At 40.8% G+C, this 17,727-nt stretch overlaps 1 protein-coding gene across 1 annotated transcript in view; it reads right to left on the minus strand.

The window, feature by feature from the left end:
- Nucleotides 1-17,727, minus strand: part of CDH20 (cadherin 20) — a 178,167-nt gene that overhangs the window by 2,641 nt on the left and 157,799 nt on the right. The window contains exons 8-11 of the mRNA XM_015240503.2: nucleotides 14,014-14,150; nucleotides 11,392-11,513; nucleotides 7,151-7,268; nucleotides 3,067-3,318 (exon numbers count right to left, since the gene is read on the minus strand). Of these exons, the coding sequence (XP_015095989.1) occupies nucleotides 3,067-3,318; nucleotides 7,151-7,268; nucleotides 11,392-11,513; nucleotides 14,014-14,150 (629 nt within the window). The remainder of the gene's footprint in view (nucleotides 1-3,066; nucleotides 3,319-7,150; nucleotides 7,269-11,391; nucleotides 11,514-14,013; nucleotides 14,151-17,727) is intronic.

Genomic DNA, 17,727 nt, shown 5'->3' on the forward strand with positions numbered 1-17,727 from the left:
GAGAGAGAGAGATAATTCCACTGAACTGTTTTATCTCTGTGAGTGAAAATGTTTTCCAGGAAGTGTGTTGAGGTTTTAGCTGTAGCATTGCTATTGATTTCTTTTTTTTTTTTTTCTGGCATGCTTTGTTACTGCTGGTGAACAGGGACAGCTTGAGAACACTGCAAAATAAGGCCCCCTTTTATCCAAGGGGGGAAAAATGGCATACAGTCATATGCCTAGTAAGACTATGGACGAGCTTAAAAAAAAATCACCATAATGGCTTTTAAAATTTGAATGTGGAATGTGTTTTTGTAAATTGCAGTTACTGTCTTGAATAGCTCAAGTGACAAAATGCACACAGAAAAAACAATTATGTACTCTTGTATATATCTCTTTGTGCAAAAATATAACTCATAGACTACAGGACTGTAGGGTTTCAGAGAAATGAACTATTTGGGCCATAAGGAAGTGGAGGCTTGAACTGGACATCAGAGGCTGGGGTGTGATTTGTATGACAGCAGATTGGAAACGTGGGATTCTAAGTGAACTTGCTGTCTTTGGGGGATTCACTAAGCAGTTACTGAACTCAGATATTTTTTAGCCACTATCCGAAGCAGTGAGGGAACAGTGTTGACTATGACATGATTTCTGCTTTTATAGTTTTGCAATCTAAGGAGATGATAGACATTACTAATTAATATGAATCAGGTGGTGGTAAGAACTATCGTAGAGTTACAGTTGTTTAGAAGCGAATACAGAAGCAGAGCCAGTTAATTCCTCCTAGGGGACTGGGAAGACCTTCACACAGCTGACACTGGAGTGATAGGTGTGGTATTCTAGAGAATGCTGGGAAACAAAATTAGGAAAGTCTTTTGAGTTTCTACTGGAAGGAATTCTGATGATAGAGAATTACACAGTTTATAGATCTCTTGAAAAATAAAGATTGCTACATATCTTATGTTTTAGGTAATCTGATCTAAATAACAAGAATTTTATAACCTCCTGAAAATCAAATTTTGGGAAAAAAATCTATTCAGCTGAAAGGCTTCCCTGACAGGAGAGAAGCACTTCTGGGAATGTTTATTATGCACAGTATAGGCACTGTGCATCGGGCCTATGAGATTTTCCAGGAACTAGATACATATTTGACTCATGAAAAAAATCCATAGTCAAAGTTAACATGTTTATTTAATGGTCCACAAAATGGTACTTTTTTGGATAAATCAACTGCAGTTCAGTCTTGCTCAGTTTTATGAATTATATTTGCTGTGGGATGTACACTCTCAGAAATGAAAGTGCCTAAAGCTGTGAAGATTTCATGACAGCTTTGCTCAGTTTCGCTCCTGAAAACTGTCTGTTTATTCTGTACGATTCGAAAGACAAGACATAATGGGTTGGGGGTTGCACAAAATAAATTGCTCCTTGCACACCACTTCTAACTTGAGAGCCTCTTCGTGCTAGTCTGTTTAAATCAGCCTTTCTGTAATGATGGCTCCTTTTACTGTTTGTGGGCTAGGGTAAACTTATAGTGTAGATGTTTCCCAAAGAAGAAGTAAGGATAGCCAGACTGGAAATTTCTCCTAGGAGCAAGTTTCTTCAAAGGCCTCTTGCAGGTTGTCCTGTTACGCACTTGAGGATTCCCAATGCCACCTTATGGACGCTCGGGGAATTGCAAGAGGGTTTTATTTGTCAATACAGAAAGGGACCTGAAACTGTTAACAGTTCCCTGTGATCCAGAGATCCAAGGACTTAGAAAGGTTACTTCTTTATGCAGTTTCTCCCCGTAGCACTGAACTAAAACAACAGAATTAAACCACGTGTATTTTTAAATGTTTTGGGGAAGCGTATTCCACAGACCTACTAGAAATTCAGTCCAGCACTGACATTTTGCAGTCAGACCATCTTTCTTTGGTCTGACTCAGTCTTTTGGTGTGGAAGTAAACCTGAGATAAGGGCTTAAGTTCTAATTCAAATCCCCAGTGCTTTACTCTTTTCCCTTATAGGGTGCTGGGATTTCTTTCATATTGAGTAATGTTACGAAGTCTGCTTTTCTCTAAGCAAAATATTTATACTATGATTTAGTTCAATCAAAAGGGTTGGGAGACATGTATAGATTTTTTTTGGTCTCAGGAGTTGGTTTAGATGTTTTATTGTTTTTCAGTGTGGATTTTGAAAACAATAGCATGAATGGCCTTTTGTACTAGGGAGCTGGGTGGCTGCTTTGCAGGATGACTTTAGATGAGGAAGAAAGGATCCTCTACCCCAACAGTGCTCTCCCACTGGCCTGTCGTCATACCTTTTTATTTCACCAGCAGAGGCACACTGTCGCTGCTTAGAGGCCATGGTACCTGGAGGGGGCACTAATGCTTATCCTCCCAGATGCATGTGGTTTGCCCTATCAGTTCTTTCAGGTCTCTGCTCCAAGGTCTAATCAGTGAGGTCTTCCCTGACCACTTATTTAAAATGTCACCCACCTGTGCCTCCTGTTCTCTGAGGACTCCCTGACCTTTTCCCTTTTCTCTTACCATTTACCACCTCCAGAATCTGGGGATGAATATTTGGAAGAAGGGCTGTGCTGCTCAGATACAGGGGTGCACAGTGCAGGGCCTGCCTGCATTTCAGTCCTGGCTCTGCCTCTGAGATTTGGCCTTGGGCCTGCCACTACCTCTTTGTGACTTGGCTGCTACTTATCTGAAAAGTGGGGGTTAGAAAAGCTCATCATCTATCCTGCCCAAAATTATCATCTTGGTTCTAGAATGTCAAAATGAACCTGTTTTGTTTGAAGTAAGCTGTGTGAAGACTGGGACATTTCTGTCTTATTAATCTCAGCACCTAGAATGGCATTCTGGCCCATAGTAAATGCTTGATAAATAAGTATGCGTTGATCTGGTCAAAGAGGCCATGAGTTCCTTGAAGGAAAGGACTCTCTTCAATTTCATTACTTCTCCCCAGTGTTACTCTGCCACCTTTTCAGTAAGCACAGTGTGGGAAACCAGCTGTGGACAGCTGTGCGAGGGTGATAGGGAACGGTATCTAGTCAGCACTTGCAGGTCCCTACAGGCTAGAGAGGAGCCACTTACTCACCTAAGAGGACAAAGATGCAGGCCAGGATGGCAATGAGAGCGCCGCGGCTCAAGCTGACTGGGAGCATGTAGGCCTCGGGGCTGCAGGACAGGACGTGGCCGCTGTCGTCACAGCTGCACACCTGGATGGTCAGCGTGCCCGTGCTGCTCAGCACTGGCTGCCCACTGTCCGTGATCAGGATGGGCAGGTAAAAGACACTCTGCTCCTGCTGCCGGAAGCCAGACCTCCTAGTTAGAATCCGGGCAGTGTTATCTGCAGAAGACAGGTTCCGGGATTGACAAACAGAAGAAGAAAGAGGACGGGGAGAGGAAACTGGAAGAACTGACAAGTGAATAAATTTGGGGAAATGGGGAAAGCCGGGGGCAGGAACCTGGTGTGCAGAGGAGAGGGAAGGGGTAGCATCCCGGGAGGGGTTTGACTACAGCCATGGCAGGCTTGTCGGGATCAGCAACTGGAGTCAGAAATCAAGATTTTTGCTTGCTTCTAGGCAAAACCCTGAGGCCTAGGAGAGAAACCCTTTTTGAGAGTCTGTCTTACCCTTTGTGACATAAAGTGCCCAGGGCGAACTGTCAGACTTCAGATCTAACTGAAATGTCCCTGGGAGAGCTTGACAGAAGTGAGCAATCACTGGCGACTTGTGGTGCCCGTTAGTTCTTGCTCAGCAGCTCTCTAGGGCCCGGGTGCTGCTTCGTGCCTCCAGGAGAGAAATGCTGAGGAGCCCACGTGGCTGTGGCAGATTGCTTATCTTTGCCACTTTGGTTGGAATTCTCATCTTTTGCTATTTTCTTCCATGCCTTTGAAATGCGCTCGCCAGCTCCTGTGCTTTCTGATGAACCTGCTCATTTAGCAGAAGCTTATTTGAAATCCCCTAATCATGTGACACACCCTGTAATTTCCTGCTACTTGGTGGTCTGAGTTTAAGCAATTAATGTGAATTTAGTGAAAATTCAGTACTACTTTTTTTCCCCCTCATTTTAAAGGGGATTAGCAAAATTGTTTGATGTGTTTCCACAAAGCTGATGTGTGTGTCTATATATTTGCCTAGTGTAATGTTTTGGAATCTTTTATTTTTTCATCTATATGCTCAACTTTTCTTGAGTGGGTTTGAATTATGAATCAGATATATTTTTTGCAAAGCTTGTATCTTTTTCAACGAAGGAAAGGTTTGAGAGATGTTTTAGAACATATAAGCAGTGAGTCCCAGAGCTGACATCATCAGTATGGAAGGTCTTCTGGATGTGTTCTCATTTCACGGGGAAGAGTCTAGAACTTCACAAAAAATTCTGAGAGCCTAACCGAAGTAAACATTATTCATACCAATAATTTCTGGATATAATAACTGATTATACTTTTCTACCCTCTTTGAGTCTGGGCATGTCTGTATGATTTGCTTTAGATGATGAAAATGAGCAAAAGTGAATCATGTCACTTCTAGGCAGAAGCACGTAATAGCTGGTATGTGGTTGTCGTGCCCTCTCGCCTTGTGCAGCACGTGGAAGAGCAGTTGAGAAGCCTCTACATGGGCAGCTGTCCTTGGTCGCTCAGACCCACAGTCGGCTTTATGTGAGCAAGAAACTAATTTTGGTTGCATCAAACCTCTGAGATTTTGGTGGTGTTTGTTCCCACAGTGTAACTTAGCCTGTTCTGACAAAGACGTTATTCCTTAATTTACTTTTCCACTTCCTCCTCCCTCTGCTTTTTCATGGTAGCGGTCATTATATTGAGTGCTTATGTGCCAGGTACTTAGACTTTTGTCTAAGTTTGCAATTGGTTGCCAACCTGAAGATTGTATCCATATTTCTCCCTACCACACAATCCACCCTCTTTTGTGTTTTCCAGATTTCATAGCTAAGTACTATTAGTTCTGCTTCACTGTTTTAATTTTTTTTCAGAAGTCAAATTTTTCTCAAAACAGAAATCTTTTTTATTTTTATTTTTCATTTTAATTGAGGCCAGTTCATGACACTTTTAGAATCCCAGACAAGAATTGAATTTCATATAAGTATTACATCATGCCTACTATATATCAGATATTTCTTGATCTCAGAATTACGTAAGATTAAAGAAAAAAAATCAGAGCATCACATTGCTGAGATTAATCCTAGAAAAAAGCTGGCATATTCTAGCCATTTGTAAAGTTTTTGTTGAGTGTAGGAACTAGAGCTTGAATAACCCACTTGGAAGTAGTATCTGTTTCCAAGGTGACAATTTTTTTTTTTTGTAGCTAAAACAGAAGGTCCCAACTTCTAGTCCCAATTTTAATGCTGTTTACTCTCTGATCTTGGGCCATTTGCTTTCTTACCTTATCTATCAAATGAGACAATAAGAATCAGAGAGGTTAGTAACTTCCTTAACATTTTATAAGATTATTGATAATGTCAAATAAAGCTTTGGGGATTTAAAAAAAGTAAGAAAGGCTTTACTTGAGAGAGTGCACTATCGCATTCATAAATCAATACCATGTTTTGGGCACAGGAATTGGGGGGCTTGACAGTAGATCCACCATATCAGATACTGGCCAATTTTTAATGAACCTCAGTAAAGGATGGTCAAGGGTAATTGTCACGAGCAAATTAACAGTTCATTCTTTCTACTGAAGTTGTGCTGACGTCTGTTTTGGAAAACCTTCCAAGAGATAAGTCATTTCTGTTTACAGTCATCGTGTTCCAGTAGCCCATCTTTTTAAGGTATGGGCTTCATGAATTGGTGCCCAAAATCATCGCTAAGAAATTTGCAGCATTTTGCTGCATATTGTTTCTGTGTTGATTCTGACAAATATCAGAGTGAAGGAATGTAGTGGCAATTAGCTGAAAATTTGAAGAAACAGTATAATGTGTTATTTTTTGCTCCAGGGTTTCCACTCTAAAACCAATCCTGAAGGGGCTGAAATGACTTTTTGCAGGAAGGGTTTCCAGGTGAAGTAGATAAATGAGTAATTCAAAATTTGACCCAGTAAAAATATCAAGATATCTAATTGAGGTATTTCTGTTGTTATAATTTATATTACTCTTCCTTTCAGAATTAGCACAGTGATCTGATGATTTGATGTAGAAGTTTAAAGAGATGATTTGGAAGAATGCTTCCCATTTAGAAGAAACCAGGTTTGATATTCCCTAGTTTTAACAGCAGAATGTCATGTGGAGCGGAGTTAATACTTTAAGTTTCAAACAGTTGATGATTGAGACTAAGACTGGGTATACCTAAATCATGACTCTTTGTTGCCCTTTGTTTAGATTGTTATAAAGTGGTAGTATTTTAGAATTGGAATAAAAATGAGGCTACTGCTACTCAGGGAGGTGATCCCCTCCCTCCCAAGGTCAGAAGCTATTTGGGGGCAGAATTAGCAACAGAAGGGTTCATTTGATAGCTTTAAAGTATTTTTTCACTTGCTCTGACCTTCCTCTGAAAATCCTCTGGCCAGAGAACAAAAGCCCCTCCTTTTTCCATCTGTGCCCAGTGAAGAGTGTGTGAGGTCTGTGAACTCCTTAGCTGATCTGAATGCTTTGGGAGAAGAGGGGTCCAGGATTTCATTTCAGCAGGGCTGTAGTGGGAAGCACTTTCTGGAATAAGGAACCCCACCTGGCTGTTTCTGAATCGTTCCGAAGTAATAAAATTGTTTTGGTGCTGGAACTACTTACTCACTGTGTTTGTGGATTTGCCTTTTGCTCTCTGTTACTTAGCCTCTGTCTCCCTTTTGTTCTGGGAGCTTTCCCCAGTTTCCTGCTTTGATCCTTGCTTAGGAACATTCCCTCAGGTTTCTCTCTTTATGTAGTCCTCTCTGTCACCTTTCTTAGGATTATTCCCACAGTTAAGAAACATACAAACATGGCTGCTCTCCGGGGTGAAGGGAGAGCCAGTGCTCAAACTCCTATGAACTGACTGAATGAATGAAAGATTCAGAATCAGCAGAGGACGTTCTTTGTCTTCGATGTTCTGAAACAAAACTTTAAAAGGCCATATAAATTAGCATTAATGTCTTCGCTGCTATTAAAGAGCAGGTGACCTCTGACACAGTTTGCATGGTTAATAGTAACCCACAGTGTCCAGCCCAAGCTGTAGAGAACATCGGTGGCCCACTGATTACCTTGGTTGTCCCTTACGGTGAAGTTGGGGTTGTTAGCAGCCTCAGGAGCCAGGCTGTAGTAGAAGTGCTGGCCGCCGTGGGGATCGTCTTGGTCCACTGCACTCACTGTCTGGACCAGCTAGGGGAGGGCATGAATCAGGGGAGTCAGAGTCAACAAGAAAAGTTTCAAGGGCAGATGAGACCCCACACCCTGAAATCCAGTAGCAGATTGTTTTACCTAACTAGAAGGACATCCTGAAGCTTCCCTGGACAGTCACTGTGCCATCACACAGCTCAGAACTGAATTTTGGTTTATTGTTGGGCCTGAATATGTTAACAGGCACAGGGTAGATGTTACCTAAACACCTTAGATGTTAGGTGTCGACATAACGTACTATTCTCTCCCCAAGGCTAGCCATTTTTAGGCAGTCTAAACAAAGACTTTGAGTAAAAGAACTGCGGTGCCACAAGGTCTTGCTTGTTTCTGTTTTTTGTCCTCTCACTTCACCTTCCTTTCCTCACATTTGGGTTAGTATTTTATGGTCAAATTGCTATTTTTGAGAGGCTCCTATTTAAAAATGACCAATACCTAGAAGGAAGGAAGCAGATACAACATTGACTGTGTCAGATTAATGGAAAACAAATGGAGAGGATGGGTCCTAGGGAAGTCACTCTTTGTTGGCAGGAAGGGCAGGTAGGCACACAAGACTCCCGGGGTGGGATGTACAGAACAGACTAGAGCCAGTAGCAAAGCTTGGGGCTGAGGATAGTGAGAGGCGGGATGGCTTCCTCTTGAGCTCTTTGGCCAAAATTTTGCCTTTTCCACAACACTTTTCAAAATAGTAAGTTATCATGAAGGCCTTGAAGACCATGATGAAAAAGTTGCTAAAGAAAGCAGTGTGAAATACACAGTTGAAACATTGGCAGACAGACTTGAGGGGGCACAGAGAAGGTGTTGAAGGGATGGTCTCCTTCCTTTCTGTTTGCTCTCCTGCCAGCCAATAGTGCATACTCCCCCCACCCTTCTTGGGCCTGGCTCTGTAGGCGCGACACTTCTACTGTTAGAAGCTGCCTGCTAGCAGGGTAGAAAATGGAACGTTGAAGGTCGCCTGGAGGGCCAAGGTGGGCTTGCTTAGTCTGACCTTCTTCACCTGTAAAGGGGGGTTGTGCTCCCTCACCGGATGCTGAAGATTATGTAACAGAGGATGAAGCTTCCTGCAAGGGGCCTGCTGGTGAACACGGTGTTGCTCAGATCTCCCCACTGAAGCACTTGATGCCTTCAGCTATCAGTCTCTTTGGAGATTGTCTCAATTGCTGAGAGCCACCTACCCACAGTCACCTCGTCCTTCCTCATCCTCCCACATCCAGTGGCTGCTGCGATAGCATAAAGGCCTGGCCCTCTCATCTCAACTGAGTGAAACCCTGATTCTAGAATTCTGTGGAGCCATCCAGGGCTGTTAGTGCATCTGCACTGCAGCTGGACTTCTCCTTTTGCCCAGTCCTGCAGAAGCTCTTCCCTTCCACTGGTGTTGGCCCCTTAAAAAACATCTTAGCCCAGAACTCCATCTCAGGATGTGCCTCCTGCTGAACCCAACTGGCAGCTGGCCTCTGTTGAATCTAAAGGTCAGGGGAGTGGACTTGTAATAAAGGAGAGGGATCAGGAGAGCGCTGAAGATAAATTTGCCCCACAGTCCGGCTTGGTGTCAGTGCTGTGCACACGTGAGGGTCACCCCACTGTCCCGTCCCTGCTGAGACAAATCCTGTACATTCCATCTTGCCTAGAGCTCCACTCGTGTGAAGACGTGTTTCTTGATGTCTGTTATAAACAGGTGATTGTGTATAACTTGGCCAGCAATTGGAAAGTCATTTCAGGTCATCTGACCTTTGAAGTGTATATATGTATATTGGTAAGATGGGGACCTGGGGTTGGTTACAGGGCTGTAAAGAACCGGTGAGCAAAGAGACTGCCTCTGGGCCCAGGTCAGGAGCACCAGGGCCCGCTCTCCCGCCCTCCACTCTCCCGGCAGGTCCGATTCATCCTCAGCCCCACTTGCCATGCAAGATTCTGCTCAGCAGTGTCATGCGGCCCTGAGCCGGCACCAGGGATGTGGTCTGATTTCTTTCTGGGCTTCTTTCATGGCTGCTTGCTAAGAGTAAAACACACACGCGAAGCTCAGCAGATGCAAAGCTGACCATGATGTCCGACAGATCTAACACAAGGAGGCCTGATTCTTCACAAACCAGACGTGTCTACTGAGCTGTGTGCTTTTGCAAATCTTCAAAACATGCCCCAGAGCCAAAATCAAAGAGGAGAATTTTCAGTATCTTGGGCTAAAGAAGACAAATATGACAGACTGTGACAGACCTGTGCCTCATGATCTGAACTTGAATTCACAGATAAACTGTGCTTCAAAGGACTGTATAAAAGACCCTTAAAAGATGTGTGCTCCACAAACAAGACAGGTGGTAATGTGCTATAAACCTATCCTTCTAGTCTGAAGCCCTTTAAGAAAGGAAATGTTTCATTTTTGAAGGGGGAGAGAGTTTAATTTACATGCTACTGATTACTCTTTAGAGTCTAGATTAAAAATAAGTCTCTTGTTATATTATAATATAAAGTATTATGTATTTGTCATAACAGTCTTACATAAAACAAAATTTATATGTAGTATTTCTGTAATATACATAATATGTTATATTAAAATACAAAAATTATTAAAATAAAGGCCCAAATCCCCTCACTCAAATCTCAGCTCCTGTAGCACAGTAACCATGGCTATTTTTGCATCCTGTCTCCCAATCTTTGTTCCCATACAGATATATTTTTACATTACTGCAAGTATGTATGTGTTTTTATACCTCCTTTCTTTGCTTATAATAACATAGATCATTTCTTACACTGGAAAGTCTTCGTTGTAACTTTTATTAGCTGCATAATACTTCAGGTCATTCTAGGCTAGAATTTCAGTAGATATGGGAGTGAAATTATCTCAGACTTGTTGAAAAAATTTAGGTGTGCTATAGACCATTGCACTGAGTATCAAGAATCAATGGATGAAATCATTTAGATCAGAATCACTGCAGAACACTTTTTTCCCCTCTGGGGGATGGGAGTCACTTTTTGTTTTGAGTAGAATGGTTAAGATGTGTTGAGTCAATCTTTGGTGAGTTCAGGAAGCGAATATAAGTTTTGGTTGTAGAGACAGAGTCTCTCTGCTGAAGGATGTGGGAGGTGAGGGTGAGAAGTGAAAGCAGAAACTGCATTCTAGTGAGAAACCCAAAACCTGAGTCCTTATCATTTGCACCTGAACCACGCCCAGCCACAATCCATGGGACCATAAAATATGCTCTGGGGGAAATAAATTAGTAGGACTGTTACATAATCTGTTGGGTCATAGGTAGAGAGGAAGGAGTCTTTAAAAAGCAGGAGCGGAAGAGGGGAGATGGCCTGTGCTCTGGGGTATGGAAGGGTGGTGTGGGGCGGGCAGCAGCTGATGCACACACTAACACACGGCCATTCCAAGCACACTTAGGATGTTTTTCAGTTTTCAGTTACACTACTTGGGAATTAATCAACCAAATACTCATTTAAGTTTAAAAGCAGGCTTTAAAAAATAGGCAAATACATCTGAAGATTATGGAACTAAAGCTATTTCAAGTAAGTAGAAATTTGTTCCTTCAGATGCTTTTCCTCTCAAATCTGACACGAGTGGTACTAAGAAAATGAGTGTTTGAATTGAGGGAGGATTCAGAGTAGGTAGTTCTAGGTAACAGAGTGTTCTGAGAATAGGGCAGGCAGTTCCTAACAAGGATACTTGTTGCCAGAAGTTAAGAAAGGGAGGTGGGAAGATCTAAAAAATAAACTTTCCCGACTGCAAGTATTTCCAAAGATTAGTGCTAAACTGAGGAAAAGAGTCTTCTTTCTTCTGATATTCATGGTCCCTCATTTCCAGGATCCAGAGCACATGTTACTACATTTGGTTCTATATAGTTCAGTTACAAGGTGGGTGACTGCCCTGACTCACAGATGGGTAAGCCATCTTGATTCACAACCTCATTTAGATCATAAAATGTAGTGGAAGCTCCAAATAGTTTCCTTAACAAATAAACCATTGCAACGTGATGTACAGAAGCTGGGAACTCTGTTTCGTAAGCTTAGTTTCTGGAGTCTGAGGTACTTTGATGGCAAATTTTGTTATCTGTAACAGTCATTTCCACATGTTGGGGGCCAACCAAGGTGTGCGCCTCACAGGCAGCCTTACCTGTCCCGCTTTGGCGTTCTCACAGACAAAAGCTTCATAGAATCGGGGGAACTCTGGGGCATTGTCATTCACATCTAAGACTTTGATTGTGACAGAAACACTTCCAACCTGGGAAGGATTGTCTAAAGAGAGCACAAACAAAACAAAACAAAACAACAACAACAAGGTAAAGAGGGTTCATTATTGCAAGAAAACAGCTCTTCTGTTGAAATAGGTATTTACCTTTTCAGCCTGGTTTTTAAAGGAATGGTTGAAGTACATGGAGATAGCAACACAAGGATGCCAGGGCTGCCTGTTAAGAATGTGGTCGGAACACATGCTTGGGCAGAGCAAGGCGTGTGTTGGAGAGTGTGTGTAGTATCAGGAGGGTGAGATGAGGGGTGAGGCTTGCGGGGAGCAGTTATCACAAATTGGACCTTAGAAAGAGGTTTTGAATCTCACTTGGCTCATTCTTCAGGTTCTAGAATTAAAGGCAGATCAGTTCTGTATTCTGGGCTTGAAGCAGCCCATTTCTAATCAGATGCATACTGTGTAGCATTGCTTGACTTTATTCCTGTGTGATACAGGTTTCCCCTACTTTTTCAAAGTTCCCTTTACACCATTTGCTTTTAGGAAAGACCCACATTAGTACTTGTTTTTGCTAACCAAAAGAAATCCAAAGAGGATTTTCACTTTTATGGGAAAAGGCGAAAAGCGAAAATAGCATTCAGCGTTTGTGTAGCAGTGAGCCGTTACAGAGGCAGCCTACGCCCTGAGCTGTGAGTGGCGTCCGCAAGCTCCTTCCCCAGGAACTGCGCTCAGCATCAAGCTGCCGTATCTTTGAACTGTGTCTGAGCATCTGTGCTTTTTATTTTGTGCATCCACTGGCCAGATGAGTCCTAAGATAGTTCCTTCTTTGCTTTTCACCATTTTGGCTTACAAAACATTTCGTAGGTATGCTCTGCTTTCGGATAGCGGGAACAACCTGTAATCAGTTCTTTGAATTACTGTGTTTTAGAAGGTTTCATGTTATTCATGGGATTGCAGATAACACTGCACATTCATTTCTGCTTATGGACTAAGGAGATATTAGAGGATCAAACATACACCAAATCTGTATCTTGGGCTCGGGCAGGAGAAGTTACTCATAGTCACTCATGGGGAAATGTGTTCTTTTGGTCTGTCTTTTGCTTGGTATTACCACACAAAGATAATTTCACAGCCCCAGTAGTGCCCCTCCTGTCTTATTCTGTTTTGGCCACCGTCCCAAGAAGACAAAATAGAAATAATAAGGCCCAGAAATTATGCTTAGTAAATAATTTTATTAAACCTCAGAATGCCTCATTCTTCTGGTTCATTCTTTTTCTTTTTTTCCCTCTCTTAAGAATATCTGTACTCTACTGTGTTTTCCCTCCAGATACTTCTATTGCTTGGTTACCGTAAGGGCTGACATACTTAATTTGTTTTCATTATGACTGTGATGGTACTTGTTTATACAAGGGATAATGAGAAATCCAGAAAAACATAAGAAAAAATATCATCCAAAGTCCTACCACCAGAGACATCCATTATATAAGTGTAATATTACAGGTGTCCAAACTCTCTAACACACACACACAGCAGTTAAGCTAAATACAAAAGTTGGATTTAGAACTGTAATATTTTGTGGCAAGATTATCCTGTGTCACTGAAATAAGCTTTGAAAGCATGAGTATTAATATCAACATGATATTCCCATTTTACTGTATGGCTGTACAATAATTTATTTGGGAAACTCCTATTATTAGACATTTAGGTAATTCCTCCCTTTTCCCATATTTTAAAATAACAATGTGGCAGACATTTGGGTACATAAATCTTTGTTAATATTTATGATTATTTCCTTAAGACAATTATTAGAAGTAGAATTCTTGAGAAAAAATATACGGATATGTTGGAGAATCTTAATGCAAAAGATTAATTACCACATTTGCCTCCTGAATGGCTGTACATACGTCTGCCAGTACATTAGGGATTGCCTTTTCCTTTAACCTTTGTATCAGTAAGTGTCATGAAAAAAAATGGAATGTAGTAGTATATAATCTTAATTTGTGTTATGTTTACAATAAATACATTAATCTATTTTTTATTAGTTTTAAATTACATTTTTAACTTTAAGTTAATGAATCTGCCTTTTGTTGTAAGATGTATGTGTGTATGTGTATCAAATTCTCGTATGCATTTTTGTGTATATGTGTGTGTGTAATAAGAATGCTATGTTTTAATGCTTCTTTTCATCCTGTAATAATATTTTATACTATTTGTGCATTCCTAATCTTATTAAAGATTGAAAGCCTCTTATATTTCTCATGAATTATCCCTTTTCTGCATAGAGAAGTCTAGCTCTTTGGCTTAAGGATGCTGTTTTCTGTGCCATTTTTGGATGTTTTGCTTGTTTGTTTTTATCTCTAGCACAGGACTAGATATAGAGAAGATCTTCAATAAGTATTTGAACTAAATACTTTTATTTACTTGCGTAAAACAGGATTTCCATTTCTTCCCGTAAAGAATATAATTCTTGTTCCAACAAGCTGTAGAAACTTCCGCATTCTGTAATGCTTATATTTTGCCACTATGTGGAGACCAGTTTATTGTGTTACTTACTCATTTCCATAGCAAGGACAGTGATGTTATGCCAGGAAAACTCTTCCCGGTCAAGGGGTCTTGCAGTCATTAGGGCACCTGTTGTAATGTCAACATAGAAAAATCTTCCAGGGTCACTGCTTCTGTCAATGGAATATCTGTAAAAATAGAGGTGCAAACACATCGTTTTATTTGGATAAGCATACTACAGCATATTACATGAGAGAACTGGGTGTATACCACGTGAAACATGACTAATTCTGAATTATGGGCACTTGGAAGACTGATACTGTTTTATCATGTCCCCAAACACCGCCCCCGCTGAAAAAACCAACAAAATATTACTGCTTTAATTTCTCACTCCTAAAATGAGTTAAAACATGGTGCCAAAGACTTAGGGCAGTTTTAAGCTATTTAAAAATCACTTTCAGCTATTTAAAGTGTAAAACTTCCCTAAGGCTCTTGGGACACTCTGAATGTCAATCCCTGTGTATCTTTGCTCAAAACAAATTTTATTCAAATAAGTTCAGAAATGCTAAATCAGAACTGGAAAAGGTATAGTTACGTGGTTCCAGTCCCTGTAATTTATATCACCTATTGAGGAGGAGAGATTTGATTTAGTTCCTTTGTAAACATACTAATGACCAACGTGATGGCAAACACACTACTGGCATTCACTAGGTGGAGTGTCCTTATCTATGGAATATTTTTAGCAAGATGGACTAGGTCTGTCTAGGTTGCTCAATGTAAATAAGCCTGGAATTTATGAATTTATGGGGCACAGCTTGCTGGAAAATGTCATGTGAGCTGTGTAATTAATGGGATATCAAAAAGCAGGTGTTCCATAACCAGAATGGCTCCCTCTGTTCTGGCAATGCACTTTGTCTGATGCTTACACCTTTCATATTCAGTGTGGACCAACATGCCTCCTTATACAGGAAGAAGGAGGATCTTTACAGGCACCTACACCTGACGGTTTCAGACCTCTCTAACGAAAGAATGCTTAGCTCACATTTTGCTGTTGTCTATATCCTTTGAATCCTTATTTACCTTGATACTGGGTAATATCAATAATTATTGTTGAATCTGATTTGTCAGTCTGACTCTTTGTGTTATCTCACCTGAGTTATCCTACCTGGTCCGCATCTTGGGAGATTCACTAAGCGGAGGGAGGCTCAGGCAACTGTATGTTTAAAAACCTCCATAAGGGGTTTTGTTATGCAGCCATGATTGAGAACCATCCTTGAGAACCTTATGTGGTCCTTGGTAATGGCTGGTAGTTACGATTGTTGCCATTTATTGAATACTTGGCATTTATCTCTAGGATGTAGGTATTATCTCAATTAACAGAAGAGGAAACTAAGAGAAGTTAAGTCACTTTCATAGTTATACAGCTAATAATAAAATTTAAAGCACATATGTGTTTATATATAAATATTGCATATATAATTATGTATAAACAATTGTATATAAGTGATTATATATGTGTGTGTGTATAATATATATATATAAACTACTATGATATATTGGGTTCAAAATTCTATTTAAAGTTGTATCTTAAAAGTTGTTGAAACTGGGAAATACTGCCATTTTGATTGAAGTAAGCAGTTTCTTTAGTTTAGTGCAGTTTTTCAGACTGAAATCAATAATGGTAGGTTATGACTAGTGAAGAAAGAAAATGGAATAGAATATATGCTTGCCAGACTATTACTTGCAGTAAGGATACATACTGATGGTAAAACTTTATTGCAGTATGTAAAACACACACATATATAGAATATACGTGTATATGTATTATTTAATGAAGTGTTTTGTTTCAGGTATGCATTTTTTCCTGCAAAGATTCAGGATGACTGTTGAGAGAATTAGGAATTAAAGAGGAAAGTGACCACTAAAGGCTAGAGAAGTTGGAATCATTTCAGTTATAACTCTCCAAGGGTTGGGAAATTTAAAGAAGTAAAGTAATGCCTCTCTGCTTCTGACCCTATTTAGCGGACACTTATTGTAGCCAGGCACTGCTCCAAACATCTTACACATGTTGGTTCATTTAATCCTCACAGTAACCCTGTGAGGTATGTACTGTTATCACCCCCATTTTACAAGCGAGAAAACTGAAGCGTGGAAAGGTTAAGTCACTCGTCAAGGTTGCACGGCTGGGAATCAAATGTAGGCATGTGGAATGTGTGAGGTTGCTTAAGGAAACAAAACCTTATCTCTTTTTGAAGATAGATTATGTCATGATAGCAAGCAGTTGAGTATTTAATAAAGAATAAACACATGCCTACAAAACTCATTTAAAATTAACGAGATTTTCTTTTTACTAGGTGTCATTAGTGATTTAGTTTTAAAGTTTACCAGCTATTTTAAGAGTTGAATTTATCTTAGAAAAAAAAATACCGGTTGGCTCATGACAGTCTTTTCCTTCAGCTCCCCAAACACTGAGAAAAGCCAGCCATTCAGCCCACAGAGCCATAACCCCGAGGGCAGCTCTCCAAGCTGTAGGCATAATGCCGAGGGGAGAGACAGCTATGATGAAGCGGCTTTCTGCATTCAAGCCTGCAGTGCCACAGCAAATGTCACAGATGGTATGGGAGACGGAGTGATGGAAATAACTAACTGACAGAACCCATGACAGGACTGCCTGGTGACACACTGGGAGGAAGCGCTGCGAGCCTGCCTCCCTCATCAAGTGGAATCCCTTTCCGTTTTCCCAGGCTTCCCAGGCGGGGCCTGAACTGAGGCAGTAATAGCATTCATTACTCTTGAATGGAACATGGGGCCAATTTTCAGGAGGCAGGAGAACAAATTTAAAGGTGTAGATGCAGATGGAAAATGAGGAAATTGGGACACACTAGTGAACTGTGGAGGTGGTTTTCCTTTCTCTAACCGTAACATTCTCACCTGCTGTGGGCAGAGTAGGGCCAACACGCACTTACAAAGCTGCCTTCGGTGAGTGGTAGCTGGTGCTCCTTGAGCTGCCCGCTTTCTGACTTGGCTGAGGACAATCTCTGAATTTAGGGGTGTTTTGAAAGTACAGAATCATGGACAGGCTCCCTGAATCCACACACACACTCTAGGAAGGCACAGGAGGGCAGGCTGTTTCCATACCAGTGGAATCCTGTTTCACTTGCCAAATAGTTCAATTTCTTACTTGCTGAAAATTCCTTGAGCACTTAGTAAGAACTTAGGAGATCCAAACATTGTTTTTTCGTGTATATGTAACTAAATCTGGAGACCTAGTTTTCAGCTTTGCTAGTAAATGATGACCTGAACACACCGTAAACTTTCTAGGTGTGAGATTATAAAAGTCCTGATAATCTTTTTAAAAAGGTAAATGACCTTTTATCCACAGCATTTTAACTTCAGGTGATATGCTGATTTTTGGGTGATTTAATACGTCTTTTTTTTTTTTTTAGGATTATGAACCTCATTTATTTGTAATAAAAATGCAGAAGATAAATTAGATAGCTAAGTGGCATATAACACATGCAAATTATTCTAAAAGAAAATAACTTTCATAGGAAAAATAAGGATAACATGAGCAATCCGGGAAATGATAACGTAGGAAAGTAATTCCCAAATGGGTTTGTTAGTTGATAGCCAGAGACTTGACTTTTAGGTGCTCTTTCCTTTGAGAATCCAGGACCCCCGATGTTCTACTTGGGTTCAGGGACCGTTCGTTATTCCTGTGGGACAGTACAAAGAGCCAGAGACTCCTTATCTAGCAGTATGAAT

Source organism: Vicugna pacos, chromosome 30 (assembly GCF_048564905.1).
Source record: "Vicugna pacos chromosome 30, VicPac4, whole genome shotgun sequence".
Lineage (NCBI taxonomy): Eukaryota > Metazoa > Chordata > Mammalia > Artiodactyla > Camelidae > Vicugna > Vicugna pacos.